The 15,626-nt window shown below is 42.4% G+C and overlaps 1 protein-coding gene and 1 non-coding gene across 2 annotated transcripts in view; one reads left to right on the top strand and one right to left on the bottom strand.

Moving 5' to 3' along the window:
• Positions 1-15,626, bottom strand: part of ADAMTS12 (ADAM metallopeptidase with thrombospondin type 1 motif 12) — a 391,698-nt gene that overhangs the window by 44,906 nt on the left and 331,166 nt on the right. The window contains exon 19 of the mRNA XM_055422207.2: positions 6,354-7,493. Coding sequence (XP_055278182.2) covers positions 6,354-7,493 — 1,140 coding nt within the window. The remainder of the gene's footprint in view (positions 1-6,353; positions 7,494-15,626) is intronic.
• Positions 13,492-13,564, top strand: TRNAT-UGU (transfer RNA threonine (anticodon UGU)). Its single transcript has one exon. It is a non-coding gene; the product is annotated as a tRNA-Thr (tRNA).

Below are 15,626 nucleotides of genomic sequence, written 5' to 3' on the forward strand. Positions count from 1 at the left end.
CTTATTTCATAATAATCGTATGAATCAAGCATTGTCACCCTCATTTTAAAATGAGAAATGGGTGTCGAAAGAACATACAGAGTAAGTGATGGAACTAATACTCAAACCCAGAATGTCTGCTTTCAAGTTTTTTGTCTATTCACAATATGAACTTGGTTTTGGTGGCTTAGATGGTAAAGAATCTGCCTGCAATGCAGGAGCCCTGGGTTTGATCCCTGGGTCAAGAAGATCCCCTGGAGAAGGGAATGGCTACCCATTCCAGTATTCTTGCCTGGAGAATCCCATGGACAGAGGAGCCTGGTGGGTTATAGTCCATGGGTTCACAAAGAGTCGGACATACACATTTAATATTTGAAATCACAAGTAGTTAGAGGACTATGCTGTGAACAGTCCTTCAGCACAGGGCAGAAAGTGGGAGGACCAGGTGAGAGAGAATTCTGATCAAATGCTAAGGAACTTTAGAATTTACTTCCAATATTACAGAGCAAGAAAGTCTTTATGGAAGAAGCAGCTCAAAGCTTGATACTGAAGAACAGCTAGGATTTATTAATAAAAGAAGGAGAAGGAAATTTCAGGCAGAGGAAACCATGGAAACAAAGGCACTGAGCTGAGATGAACAGGTTTAGTGGAAACAGAGCAGTTGAGATTTGCTGAGGCTTATGTGGGCGGAGAAGGCAATGGCAAGCCACTCCAGTACTCTTGCCTAGAAAATCCCATGGATGGAGGAGCCTGGTAGGCTGCAGTCCATGGGGTCGCTAAGGGTCGGACACGACTGAGCGACTTCACTTTCACTTTTCACTTTCACACATTGGAGAAGGAAATGGCAACCCACTCCAGTGTTCTTGCCTGGAGAATCCCAGGGACGGGGGAGCCTGGTGGGCTTCCGTCTATGGGGTCACACAGAGTCGGACACGACTGAAGTGACGCAGCAGCAGCAGCAGGTGGGTGAAGGCAAAGGACATAGTATGTTGAAAGCTGAATTATTCAAGGATGTGAAGGCTATTGGATATTAGAGTGGACTTTATATGATCTGATATGCAATGAAGAGACATTAGCAATTTATGATTAGGTGTTCGGAATGATTAGAAAATTCCTTTCGGAAGAGTAATATGGCAGTAATATGGCAATACATTGCTTGTGATGATATGTGGAAAGCACTGGGCAGAGGAGAGATGGTAAGTACCCAGACCAGCCAGGGCAAGAGCAAGGGCAAGGGTCCTAACAAGAGTAGCAACTGAGTGTCCACCATTCTTGACCATTTCCCAAAATGCCACAGGACCCTCGTGATCTCTGGCTCCTAGACTCTGATGCTGGCATTAGCCCCTTCACCAGCACGGTAATAAACAAAGCATCCCTGTTTTTTCTATATGCCACCCAGCAGCAGACTGGAAACCACGGGGCCTAAATGAGCAAGAAATAAAGAGGAGATGACAGACATGATGTTTTTATTTCCTGTTCATTGAGGCTTCCCTAGTGGCTCAGTGGTAAAGAAAGTGCCTTCAATGCAGGAGACGTGGGTTCGATCCCTGGGTTGGGAAGATCCCCTGGAGAAGGAAGTGGCAACCCACTCCAGTATTCTTTTTTAATTAATTACTTTAATTGGAGGCTAATTACTTTACAATATTGTGGTGGCTTTCACCATACATTGACATGAATCAGCCATGGGTGTACAGGTGTCCCCCCATCCTGAACCCTCTCCCACTTCCCTCCCTACCCCATCCCTCTGGGTTGTCCCAGAGCACCAGCTTTGAGTGCCCTGCTTCATGCATAGAACTTGCACTGGTCATTTATTTAACATATGGTAATATACATGTTTCAATGCTATTCTCTCATATCATCTTACCCTCTCCTTCTTCCATGGAGTCCAAAAGTCTGTTCTTTACATCTGTGTCTCTTTTGCTGTCTTGCATACAGGGTCATCATTACCATCTTTCTAAATTCCATATATATGTGTTAATATACTGTATTGGTGTTTCTCTTTCTGACTTACTTCACTCTGTATAATAGGCTCCAGTTTCATCCACCTTATTAGAACTGACTCAAACACAGTCAGTCTTTTTCTTTTATAGCTGAGTAATATTCCATTGTGTATGCGTACTACAACTTCCTTATCCATTCGTCTGACGATGGACATCTAGGTTGCTTCTATGTCCTAGCTACTGTAAACAGTGCTGCAATGAACATTCCACTCCAGTATTCTTGCCTGGAGAATCCCATGAACAGAGGAGCCTGGCAGGCTACAGTCCATGGGGTTGCAAAGAGTTGTACGTGACTGAGCAACTAAACAACAGGTAAACAGGACATAAAGAGGAGATGGCAGACATGATGAGAGGACAGACACAGACCCAAAACACTGTTCGGGTTTTTTCTAGTAGGACAGGGAATCCTGGTATCAATGGTTATCCTGGGCTTCCTAAGGTGTAGTGACTGAATGGCCAATGAGACCATTCTAGGGAGAGACAATCCTAAAGAAACACCATCAGAGATGGGTAGAATAAAAAATCAGGGGACAGTGGGGAACTCACAACCCAAAGTTTTCATTCTGAATCCTGATCCTCTCAGACAGTCCTGTGTATTAAACATTTTGTCTCAAAAGATTTTTAAAGGGAGCAGGCACCAAGCCCAGTCATGTAGGGGACTCCTGCCAAATGTTGACTTCTAGTCTCATAATATACTTGTAGCTTTAAAAGCCTCTGCAGTCTGGGCCAATTCCCTTTTTCTAGCCAAACTGCCTAGAATTAATAGTTCCCAACAGCTCCACCATGGTTGCCAAATATTGGGTGAGCTAGGATGTACTCAATAAGACGGTTTATTTCTGTCAAAGTCAAAGGATGACAGGAGATAGAATTAATTCTTTGTGTCTTGATTGCCTATAATCAGAATGTTTCAATTAACCTCTGGGTTTAAATAGTCATTGGAGTTGATAGGTACTTCTATTTAGGTTTATTTTGTTTTAATATAGTAACTTCTCACTAGATCAATTAACACTTGTCAGTTAAATCACATATATTAAATATCCTCAGGACAAAAGCATTAAAACATGTTTACATAAGAGGGTGGGAAAGGAAGCTAATTTCTAGGTCATCCAAAGCTACTTTTTAATGAAACTTTTGTAATGTATTATTCTGTGAACTGAGAAGAGCTGTCCATCTTTATTAACACTCCTAATGTGAGGACTGTTTCATCTGAAAGGGTCTCTCCTTCGGGCTGTACTTTAGTGTCTCCTTCCATTTCAATACTATCAATGTTCCCCCAAAAGTCACCAATGACTTGCTCATTGTAAGATTCATTAGGTCCACTGTCAGTTCTCACGTTGCTTGATGTCCATGGCACCACACCTCTTGATTTAAGTCTTAATTAGTAGACTGTTCCTTACTAGTCTTTCACATGGGATCTCTTTGTCAGCCAGCTTCCTAAAATGTTGTTTTTTTTCCAGAGTCCCATCCTTAGGCCACTCCTGTGTGTAGCCTATAGGCTGTACTTGGATGACCTCGCCCACTTCCAAGGTTTGAACTTCTCCCTATTGGTCATGGCTACCAAATGCCATCTCCAGTTTTCACCACTCTCAAGAACCTCAGATAAATATACACAAACATCTGCTGGTTATCCTTTGGATATCCCAGAGGTCCTGCCAACTAAACTCAATCTATAACATAAACATGAGCAGAAGTGATAAATGCCCCCTCCTAGGTTTGGTCCATAAAACCTCCCATGGGCGAGCCTCTGTGCTCTTTTCTTTCCTGACTGTGACTAGGATGGTGACCCCAGGGCCAATTTGAAGATGGGAGGATGGTAGAGCCATTGTCAGACTGGAGTCTCAAAGATCTGTTACATGGGTCAGAGCCTCATTCTCTACTGCTACCATTGCAGACATGGCATTACCATGTATTATTGTGTGAGTCAGAAATCAACTTCTGTTTTGGTGAACCATAACTTGTTTGGCTCTATTTGTTAACTACAGCCTACCTCTCACATGTGCATCTGTGTGTGACTTCTAAGTACATACACATATTGTACCTGTGCCATTATGTACAATATGTCATTCATACCTTATTCTGATATTGATACCATATACATGCCTTTCATCTAGACTTTCACCCTCTGTTTGTCCTACCTTGTATTTTTCTCAAGGCTCATGGTATCTTTAATAGAAAGTGCTTTCAGACTTCATCTCCATTGACTAATTAACAAAATCCTACAAATTAACAGGTAGCCTCGGTTTCCATAACTTGTTCTTTTTGTTGTTGGATTTAGACCAGACTGTTTTATTGGATAGAGGACAATAAGCCTATTTAAGTTCTTTAGGGGTGACCCATGTTTTTGAAAGGAAAAATACCTTTTGAGGGTACTATGTGAAATGATATCATTTATAAAACCTACACAGTACATTTTTATTTCAAATATCCAGGCTGGCTGAATCCACTTCAGTGACCATTTTCTCCTGCAAACTCAAAAATAACCACACACCCTCAATGTTATTTGAAAGCACCTTCTTATGAACCATGTGATTTTCTCATCTGTCTACCCAGGGTCACCACATAACTGGCATTGTTTTTATGGATCACATGATCAAGGAAGAAACGAATATAACAGAAGGCAGAGAGAGTGGTGATGTTTCTGGTTGTAAAGCAATGGATCATAGGCTATGAAGTCTGCTTGGGTTCCGATCCCTGTCGTGTGTGTGTGTGATTCTGGCTAGCTTTCACCTTTCAGCTCTTCCTCATCTCAGCAATGGGGGCCATATTACCAATCTCCTTGGGCTGTACTGAGAATTAGCATAAAGTCATTCTATAAAGCACGGCACACACTTCATACGTATTCACTGTCAACGTCTTCCTCATCATTAAGAGCCCAATTAGACTTTGTTAACAGAAAGAAGTCTGACCAAAATGTCAGGGATCATGAGACTCCTTTCTCTCCTTTTCTGAACAAATTGGATTACTCTAAGCCTGGAAATCTTTTTTGTCCTCCTGAAACTGGATTCTTTACTTGCAAAAGAAGATAATAAGATGATTCTCCATTGACAGAAAATGTAATGAACATGATTTCACTTTAGAAATCAAAATAGATCAACGTGAAAACATAGTTTGAATGCAAATAAAAAATTTTGAAAGGTTGCATATACCTATTCTTTGCCAGTATAGTCAATTTCAGGACCAATGATGCTGACTAATTCATACAACATAATTTAAATGGCGAACTTGTCAGCTGCTGCTAAAATTCACTACAGAGCCTGCGGATTAGAGTGGAAAGATTTAGAAGGCTTATCTTCCAATTGACATGTCTATAGACAAGTCACTTAACTGTTAAAAATCTTAGTTTCTGTAATTGTAAATTGGTATAAATGGAGAGCTTACCTGCTCCCCAGGACTATGAAAAGGAGAAAATAGGAGACTACATATGAAAGTGGTTTGGAATTTAACACGCTTTGTAAATTAAATGTATTGTTATTTTTACATTAGCTGCTAATACTTCTTTTTAGCTAGGGAGATGAGTCATGCATCGTCATAAAAATTGTTGAATGATTTGAACATGTGATTATTTTGCCACAAAGTTCTCTTTTGAGTTGTCAATTTATTTTGAACAAGTTCAAAGGCTGTGCATTCAAAATGCAAATGGGTGAGAAATGATTGTGATGCTTCAAAGGATGTAATTAGTTCTAGAAATGGAGAAACAAATAGCCAAATTCCTGAAGCCTGAAAACAGGAACCAATGTTTTGTCATTATGTTTATTTTCTTCTTAATCTATGAGTCAAAAAGAGTTTTTTTCAAAAGAATTTTTTAATACAAGCAAACACTGAGTCCAAAAAAAAAAAAAAAATCGTTGATAAAGCATAGAATTCTTTTAAAGAAGTTTGTTTTAGATTTCCATTCCGATTGTGATTACTTGATAGGTTTAAACCAGATTCTCAACAATGGCTTTCTGAATGAAATGTGAACTCAGGTCCTCCCATAGGATTCTTTGAATCCTATGGATTCTTTGGTCCTTCATCATAAGATTCTTACAGTTTGTAGCTGGAAGGGACAATGGAGAGGAGAGGTGATTTGTACTAGCTTCACTGTTCTGTAGATCAAAAGCGGGTTCAGAGAGGCAGACTGAATTCTCCACTGTCACACACTGGCTGACTCAGGTCTCCTGACTTAGTTCTAGGTTCTTCTCACTCTGTCTCACTACATTTGTTCTCTTTCCCTGGACTTTTCTTTTCTTTCATTTTTGGAGTTAGGTGAAGAGGGAGGTGAGGGCACGGACCTGATTGCTTCACTTTTTTCAAGTCCATTTGGAAATCAGCACAGAAATGCAACACCCCTAGCTAATTCCATAATCAGGCCTGGGTAAAAAACAGAACTCTTACCTCACTCCAGTTTCCAACAATCCAGTAGGCAGGGCTGCGTCCCATTGAGAGCTGCTTGTAATCCGAGGCATTCAGCAGAAATCCCTCAGCCATCAGACTTGTTGCATCTTCCTTGGTCAGGACTGGACCAGAACTCTGTGTTAGATTCATGTTGCTTGGAAGTTCTAGGGGGTGATGATTTACTGGTTTTTTGGAGTATGCTGGCTGGTGATCTCCTCCCAGAGAGAATGGAGTTTTAGCTGGCTTTTCAGTGACCGTCCCTTCAACTCTGGATGCTCCGTTTTTGAGAGTAATGGGCCTTTGGCTGGGTACCAGTCTTTCTGATACTGTGCTAAAGGGTGGCCATAGAGATGTCCCCCCAAGATAAGGTGTTGGTGGAGGTCCAAGTGGTATTTCAATACTTCTTTCCCCTGGAGCATCATTTCCAGGTACTCTGATCTTGGTCCATGTCACAGAGTTGTTCTCATTTTTTTTGTCAGATGGTTCACTGTCTTCCCCTGAGCCACTATGAATCTCCACTTCTGGCTCTTTGGTCAAGGGACTATAAAACGAAGTCACCTGCCAAGTCACAGCATTGCTGGAAGTTGACAAGTCAGAACCACTCGTCGTTGTGATGATAAGGTCTCCCTCTGAGGTAGGACCAGTGTCGGGATTGGAAACATTCTCTTCATTTGGCTGGATGCTCAAAGACCAAGAAGTGAGGATGGGCTGGGAAGTACTTCCAGTGGAAATGAACTGGGTGTCCAGTTCAGTTTGGATTGAACTATTCTGCCCCTGCTTCCCATCCAGGTCTCCTTCTTTGGACGCTGTGGTAGGATCAGGGCTGTTAACTGTCGGAGTGCTTGTGCTCAGAGGCCCAGGCACTGTGGGTGTAGTCAACGCCCTGGGACTGGGTGTAGTCAGCATCCTAGTACTGGGTGTAGTTGGAGGGACAGGCTTGAAGGGGTCAGGTGTTGGTAGCTTTTTCCCACTGAAAATTGTGCCTCTGTTGGGCTTTAGAATTCTCCGGCTAGATGGGCACTGCTGGAGGCCACAGAGAGCTCTGCTGTTGGGTTTCCTCGTCATGTCGCAGGGCTCATCGTGGTTCTTGGCACACGTGACACTGCGAATCCGTACTCCACCACCACAGGAAACAGAGCACTGGAAAAGAGAGATGGCTGTTAGTCTAGTGGGAAAGATGTGTTGGTTCTCATGCGATGATTTGCAGCTAATCAGGAAAATGGCAACCCACTCCAGTGTTCTTGCCTGGAGAATCCCAGGGACGGGGGAGCCTGGTGGGCTTCCGTCTATGGGGTCACACAGCGTCGGACACGACTGAAGTGACTTAGCAGCAGCAGCAGCAGGACAGGCCCAGCAGAAACTGAACTGTGCAGCTAAAATCATTTCCTATCTTTGTATTTGGCTTCTGTGCAATTTTAGTTTCCCATAGAAATACATATCTTGGGGAGACCAGATGGGGCTCAGGACTAACAATCTACCCTTCACAAACTGAAAATGCAAATCATGACATGGTAAAACTGAAGTCTCTCTGGGCCAGGACTATTGGATAGCGGATCCGCAAAAAGTGCAATGATTTAAACAATTACCTGATTTTTCAAAAGATATAGGAATATTATCTTCCCTAAGGTTTCAGTGCTATTAAAGTGTTTATGTATTTTCTGGAATCTATTAATTTAATGATAATGAGCCTATCCCTTTATAATCATAAAAGTCCCACAGCCTCACTTAGGTATCCTAAGCTCCATTTTCTTGCTTGTTGTCAGATGGACTCAGATTAAAAGCTAGACAGTCAGTGTATGCATCACACATATATAGCTCCAGGACCTTCTATGAAATTTAAAGGTGGGAAGTTAATCAAAGGTGGGGAGATACCCTGTCCAAAGAGTTAGGGGAGTCCTGGGACATGGTGTTGATATATTCATGGAGGTTGTGGCAGGCGCCTCTCCTAGTGCTCTTCCAGGGCATGCAAAGCATGGATGGCTAGACTGCCTTTGAAGGAATCGTAACAGGACAGTCACTTCTCAGGATTCATGGTTAAGATCTCTTTGCAACCCTATGGACCATAGTTCAGCAGGCTCCTCTGTCCATGGGATTTCCCAGGCAAGAATACTGGAGTGGGTTGCCATGCCCTCCTCCACGGGATCTTCCTATCCCAGGGATAGAATGTGTATCTCTTACATCTCCTGCATTGGCAGTGGGTTCTTTACCACTAGCACCACCTGGGGAGCCCAAACCATACATAGTATGTAGTTGTGATCAATACATAACACTAGATTTCTCGATACTTTTTTTCAAATCACATTTTTACCCAACTGCTCCATTTTTGGCTTTCTTTTCCAATGATAGGTTAAAGTATCTACCAAATAGTTGGTTCTCGAACATGGACTGTCCAGGAATTTGCGTTGGCTGGTTCGCATTTGTCTGTCTTACCTCTCTGACCCTAACATAGGTTTCTTGAAGATGGGGATTACATAATGTTTCCTGGATTTCCAAGGGCTTCACAGCCATTATTCTGTGTGATACCCTGTGAATATCAGCCCTGTGAGATCTATACAGCTGTGAGATTTACAAGACTGGAATTATTATTCCATCTCTCACAAGAGAGGAAGCTGACACTCAGGAACCCACTTGAAAGGTTGCAAGTCAGTGGAAGAGTAAAAATTGGATTAATTCCATGCCTCTCCCAATCCACCAAAGGAAAAAAAAAAAACCTAGCACAGCATGGTGGACAAGCAATTTGTCTACTGAATTCACTTACTGACTTGATCAAACTTTTGATTTTTGCAGTTACCCAAAGGCAGAAACTGTCTTTTATTCATAAGTCAACTGCAGGATACTTCTTGGGATACAATAATCACTTACTACATATTTATTAAGTGACTATTCTACCTGGAAAATAATCAGGAATGGAAATATTCTTCTCCCTGGGAGCTTATGCATTTTTCACTTTGAGTTTCTTGACTTCTCAAATCCTACTTTCAAGTTCCTCTGTATTGCAAAATAAATTTCTCCTTAATTTTGTTCCAATCCAGCATAATCACTCATTGATATATGATAATTCTATTGAAATAAGCATCTTTGAAAAGCAGGAGATGCATGTGAGTACAGAAGACTGTGTTGCTCAGGGAATGTTTAACTGCAGAGTTGGGTCAGCCAATAAAGCTGTAGTGCTTCCCAGGTGGCGTTAGTGGTAAAGGACACACCTGCCAATCCAGGAGACATAAGAGATGAGGGTTCAATCGCTGGGTTGGGAAGATTCCCCTGGAGGAGGGCGTGGCAACCCACTCTAGTATCCTTGCCTGGGAAATCCCATGGACAGAGAGCCTGGGGGGCTGCAGTACATGGGGTCGCACAGAATCAGACACAACTGAACCTGAGATTGAGAAGTCAACAAACACTCAAACAACCAGCTCGAAGACTGAACCTCCAAGTCTGTTTTGATATAATAGTATTAATCTTTGCACTTCCCTGGTGGCTCAGATGGTAAAGAATATGCCTATAATGCAGGAAACCTGGGTTTGATCCCTGAGTCAGGAAGATCCTCTGGAGAAGGGAATGGTAACCTACTCCAGTATTCTTGCCTGGGAAATTCCATGGCCATTGGAGCCTGGTGGGCTACAGTTCATGGAGTCCAGTTCATGGAGTCGCAAAAAGTCCGACATGGCTGAGCAACTAATACTTTCACACTTGGGGGAACTGTGCAAGAAATGCACAGTTATTTCCAACTAAATGGAGACCACCAATAGTCTCTTCTAGGAAATATAGTCTCTTCTAGCATCTTCTATGACTCACTTCATTTTAAAACCTGGAAAGGATATAATATTGTAAAATAATTAGTCTCCAATAAAAATAAAAATTAAAAAAAAAAACCTGGAAAGGGCAGGCTGTGGGAATTTATTTTTCTGGCTTGCTGCAATGTTTCTGCTTTTCTTGTGTATGAAGAGACTTTATGCTGCATTCATTTTAGTCATCCTGAGTCACTTCTCCACTTGCTACATTCTGATCTGAACTCCCAGGGTTTTCAAATCTCCACTTTGTAAAACTGTATCAAAGTAAATAATCCTCAATGTATGCCTGAACATATTTCCATGCTGGCTGCCTCAGACAGGCTCCAATTTGAGAACTGTTTCATAAATTAGGACCCTAATAACCCTAATACCAAGCAGGTGTACCCTGCCTTGCGTTTTCATTCCAAGAAATGTCAGAGTAGACATAGCTAAAAGTAGGAAACTCTGATTTTGTTTTCTTCTCTGTTTGTAACCTCTTTTGGTTTACTTTGATTTGCAACATTGCTAATACCCACAGACTTTATTCTACAACTTTACCAGCATTTTTAAAAATCCAAAAGTATATGCATGTGTGCCCTCCACCCCATGATGAAGTGTGAAATTTAAAAGTTATAAAATATGTAAGAAATAGCACCTGATATGCCATTATAAATTACAGGCATGATGTAGGGACTGAGCTCAGCTTCCTTATCTAGAAACTGAAAGTAATAATACCCTTTTAAGACTGAGGATATATTATATAAGACAACAATCTTAACATAGTGCATAATATATAGGAGAAAACTGGGAATTGGAAGGTATTATTATCACTGTTACAATAAAGATGCTGATAATAATAATAGTAATAACAGCAAAGGGCATGGGGCGCCCCAATTTCTACCATCCTTCCGAAGCACAGAGTGACACAAGACCTCTCCTGCAGGATGCTGTAAAGTGAGCAGCTGAATAAGTAAGGTGGTCGCAGGCACAAGTCTAGAAAATACCATGGAGACACATATTCCCATTGGTTTATTGCTGGATTTTTTTTTTTGGATTTATGTTTTCTAGGGCTAATAGATATGTTTTTATTTCTAATTTTATAAATTATATGTATTAAATAATCTTATTCACTATGAATTTGTTCAGCCTAAAAGAATAAAGCAGGAGTAAATAATTGCTATCTAGACGGTTGTTCAATTAAAACACATTAGATTTGGGTCTTTCAAAACAGAAGATTATTCTAGAACAGAAACACTAAAGTAGCAGCCTAAGAGGTACCTGTGGCCCACTGGCATGTATTCTTTGGTCTGCTCAACCTCAAAAGAAACAAGCAAATAACAAAATGCAAATATCGAATTAGCAGGCAACATTTTAAAGTGAGAAGATTCCATATTAAAACTCCAGGTTTTTTAGCTTCTCTTCTAAAAGCAAATGATCGGTAACTATGGGCCCCATTCCCAACTGGCAACTCAAAAACGTCATGAACAGACACCGGGGGAGTTTACATGTTTCTTTACCTACCATTCAAACCCATCCACTCTCCTCACCCAGTAGACATGGTATCTTTCAAATAATGGATGCTTTCCATTCCTTCACACTGGGGCATATCATGTCCAGTGAGGCAATCAGTGTGAACTGTCTACTGTGTATACTGAGCCTAAAAACTCAGGTGCCTTTTCTCATAGTCGCAGCGAACAAGTAGTACTGTTTTGTATTCAGCCCACACATTTCCCAGTACATCTTTCAACTGTATTTATCTCCTTAGGAGCTGTCAAGCCCTTCAGATGAGATAAATGCAGGACACAGCGCCACACTTAGAACTCATCTCAGTTGCTAGTTTCAGGATCTTCAAAGCCAGTTTCTGCGATGATTACCTTATGCCCTTGCCTTATAATATTGAACTCTGTACCAGGCAAACAGTTTGTCAATCTGTGAATGTCCTCCCTGGGAGTTATCTTGCCCTCACTTGCCATCACTCTGAGATTATGGCCTCCGGGGGAGCCCACTGAGAAAGAAGTCTGCTGCTAAATTAGTCAACTACACCCACCCGAGGGGCACTGTGCGGGAGGGGCCTTGCAATTGGCTCAGAGCTGTCATGCTAAGAGAGAGTTTATTCAAAAACACAGCTAGGGTTTATCAGAGAGGCTGAGTTAAAGGAATGAGTAGGGAAACAGCCAATACATAGTCTCAGGAAGTGATAAATGAATGATTGGTTGCTGTTCAGTCGCTCAATCATGTCCAACTCTGACCCCATGCACTGCAGCATGTGAGGCTTCCCTGTCTTTCACTATCTCCTGGAGTTCGTTCAAACTCATGTCCATTGAGTCGGTGATGCCATCCAACCATCTCATCCTCTGTCATCCTCTTCTACTCCTGCCCTCTTTCTTTCCCAGCATCAAAGTCTTTTCCAATGAGTCAGCCGTTCCCATCACGTGGCCAAAGTATTGGAGCTTCAGCTTCACCATTAGTCCTTCCAATCTCATACTAAAATCATTTTGAAAGTAAGAGACCTATTACAGGTTGAACTGTGTCCCCTCCAAAAAAGATAGAGTCTTAACTCCTGGTCCCTCGCTTCCCTTGTGCCTCAGAATGTGGTCTTATCTGGAGATGATGTCTTTACACAGGAAATCAAGGTAAAACGAGGTCACTAGGGTGGGCCCTAATCCAGTATGACCATTGTCCTCATGAAAAGGGTAAATCTGGATGCAGAGACACACATACAGAGACAGCACGACATGAAGATGAAAGCAGAGGTGATGGTGATGCTTCTATAAGCCAAGAGACACCAGAGATTGTGAGCAAAGCATCGGAGGTCAGGAGAGAAGCATGGAAAAATTTCTCTCTCACAGCCCTCATGTGCGTGCATGCTGAGTTGCTTCAGTCACTTCTGACTCTGAGACCCCACAGACTGTAGCCCGCCAGGCTCCTCTGTCCATGGGATTTTCCAGGGAAGAACACTGGAGTGGGTTGCTGTGCCCTCCACAGGGGATCCTCCTGACCCAGGGATCAAACACACGTCTCTGATATCTCCTGCACTGGCAGGCGGGTTCTTTACCACTAGCGCCACCTGGGAATCCTCAGGAGGAATCAACTCTGTGGACACCTTACTCTTAGACTTCCAGTTATTTGGAATGAAAAATGCTACCCATCACGGCGGTAAACAAAGGATGCTGCAGTTGTCAAACCCAGCCAGCCCTGAGGGGACTCAAGAAGGGGAAGAGCAGGGCCCTGACCCAGATAGCTAAGATGTACATCAGAGGCATGATTTCAGAGAGCCCAGACTCTTGCATCTTCTCACACATAGAAAAGTGCTAAATTCATTAACTTGAGATATCTGGTTTTCTTTAATTAATGTTAATCTCTAGATATGAGTCCCTATAGCTCAGGGGTTAGAGCACTGGTCTTGTAAACCAGGGGTTGTGAGTTCATATCTCGCTGGGGCCAGGTGAGTTCCAACCACCTGGTGTTTGTCTCAGAAACCTCAATGTCAATCCCAAGCTTCCAGTTACCCCTCCCCTGCCTCTCCCCCTTAAATGGCAAGTTTGTTTTCTACATCTGTGACTCTTCTCTGTTTTGTGCAACGCTGTAAATCAGCTATGCGTGCTAAGTCACTTCAGTCATGTCTAACTCTTTGCGACCCTATGGACAGTAGTTCACCATGAGATTTTCCAGGCAAGAATACTGGAGTGGGTTGCCATGCCCTCCTCCAGGGGATCACCCTGACCCAGGGATTGAATCCATATCTCTTATGTCCCCTGTGTTGGCAAGTGGGTTCTTTACCACCAGTGCCACCTGAGAAACCTCTATACTCTGGCTCCTCCCTTATCTCTTTGGTACAGTCCCTCAGAGCTATCTGAGAGGTTGCATCTCAGGCTTAATGCCTCCCTTTTGTGCAACAAATAAAACATAACTCTTGACTTTGAGGCTGTGCATTTTTTCAGTCAACATTACAAAATTGGTGAGACAGTACATTTCTATTGTTTAAGGTGCCCAGTTTGTGGTACTTTGTGAAGGCAGCCCGAGCAAGCAAATATGCAGCACTGTGGAGAATCAGTATGACCCCCAACTGGTTTTCTTCGAGTAGCTGTTTCAGACAAGGGTGCTCACATGTGTTCTCCAGGAAACCTGGCAAAGCATTGGCTGTTGGCATCTGGGGAGAACTGAGATGCTGGCACTTGCAGAGGTGACATGCTGAAAGAGCAGGAGGTCAAGGCTAAAGCGTCAGGTGTCCAGTCTCACATGACTGTCTGGGACCTTGAATGAAACTGGGGAATACTGAGAGTAACTGACGCAGCCATGTCTACTCACTTTCCGTGCAGTCTCCCTGCAGTTTTCAGGAACTCTTGTGGCTCTTCACATGAGTTTTGTGTGCCTGTTTTCATTTAGCAACAGATAAGCCATGGGCATGTGCTGCAGTGCCTTCTGTTTGAAGAGCCAAGACAGCTTGATTGTGAAACATTTAGTCTATCTGGTCACATGTGGAAGCCAAAACCCATGTGAACAGCTTTGCACTTAATAGATTCTCAGGAGCTGGGCTAATTAATTTTTGTATTCATTTGCTTGTTTGTGTGATTTGGTCAGGCACAAAGAGAGTAGATTAAAGATCTCTGCAGACCCTGAGTATGTCTGCTTTTAAGGCTCTACCCTAAGGCCCATCCAATATAATAAAAACCATCCCTAGTCTCAAGTGACATATAATCTTTTTCTGTAAAAACAATTTGAAAAACTTTTTATTCTTTTGCTTTTGAAAATATTTGGTGAGGACCACTCATTTATGAGTGGCTCTGATTTCTCTGCAATCATTACACGTAGTCTGAAATTCCAGCAAAGTGAGAAAAGCCAGTCTACTAATTGTTTCCTAAACAGAATACATTTTTTATGAACACTGAGAGCTGTCATGTTGTTACATTTTGCAGATGTTTGAGATGCTTTATGCGAGAGTTCAGAGTAAAATCTCTGTTGCCAGCAGTCAAATCCTGGCTCCATTGCTTAAAGGCTGTGTGACTTTGGACAAGTTTCTAAACATCTCTATGCCTCTCTTCACTAGTGAAATGGGGCTAATAAGGCCACTGTGTGCTCAGTCGTGTTTGACTCTTTGCGACCCCTTGGGCTATAGCTCACCAGGCTCCTCTGTCCATGGGATTTTCCAGGCAAGAATACTAGAGTGGGTGGCCATTTCCCCCTCTAGGGGATCTTCCTGACCCAGGGATCAAACCTGCATCTCCTGGGTCTCCTGTATTGGGAGGTGGATTCTTTACCACTGAGTCACCTGGTAAGCCTGGTAATACCTACAAAGGTGTTTAATATACATACTAAATGCTTGATAATCATTTGTTTTTAATATGCAATTAAATATTGATTTCTGATTTTGCAGTGTCCTTTGCTTTATTGGAGCAACACAGTAGTTTTGTTTTTCAGGTTTTAAACACTTTTGTGGGTACATGAAAACCTTACAGGCGCTAAGCCATGTGCCCCGGCATAAAAGGACTCAGAGCTCAGAGAGGGA

Source organism: Moschus berezovskii, chromosome 18 (assembly GCF_049115385.1).
Source record: "Moschus berezovskii isolate FMDL1 chromosome 18, NW_MosBer_1.0, whole genome shotgun sequence".
Lineage (NCBI taxonomy): Eukaryota > Metazoa > Chordata > Mammalia > Artiodactyla > Moschidae > Moschus > Moschus berezovskii.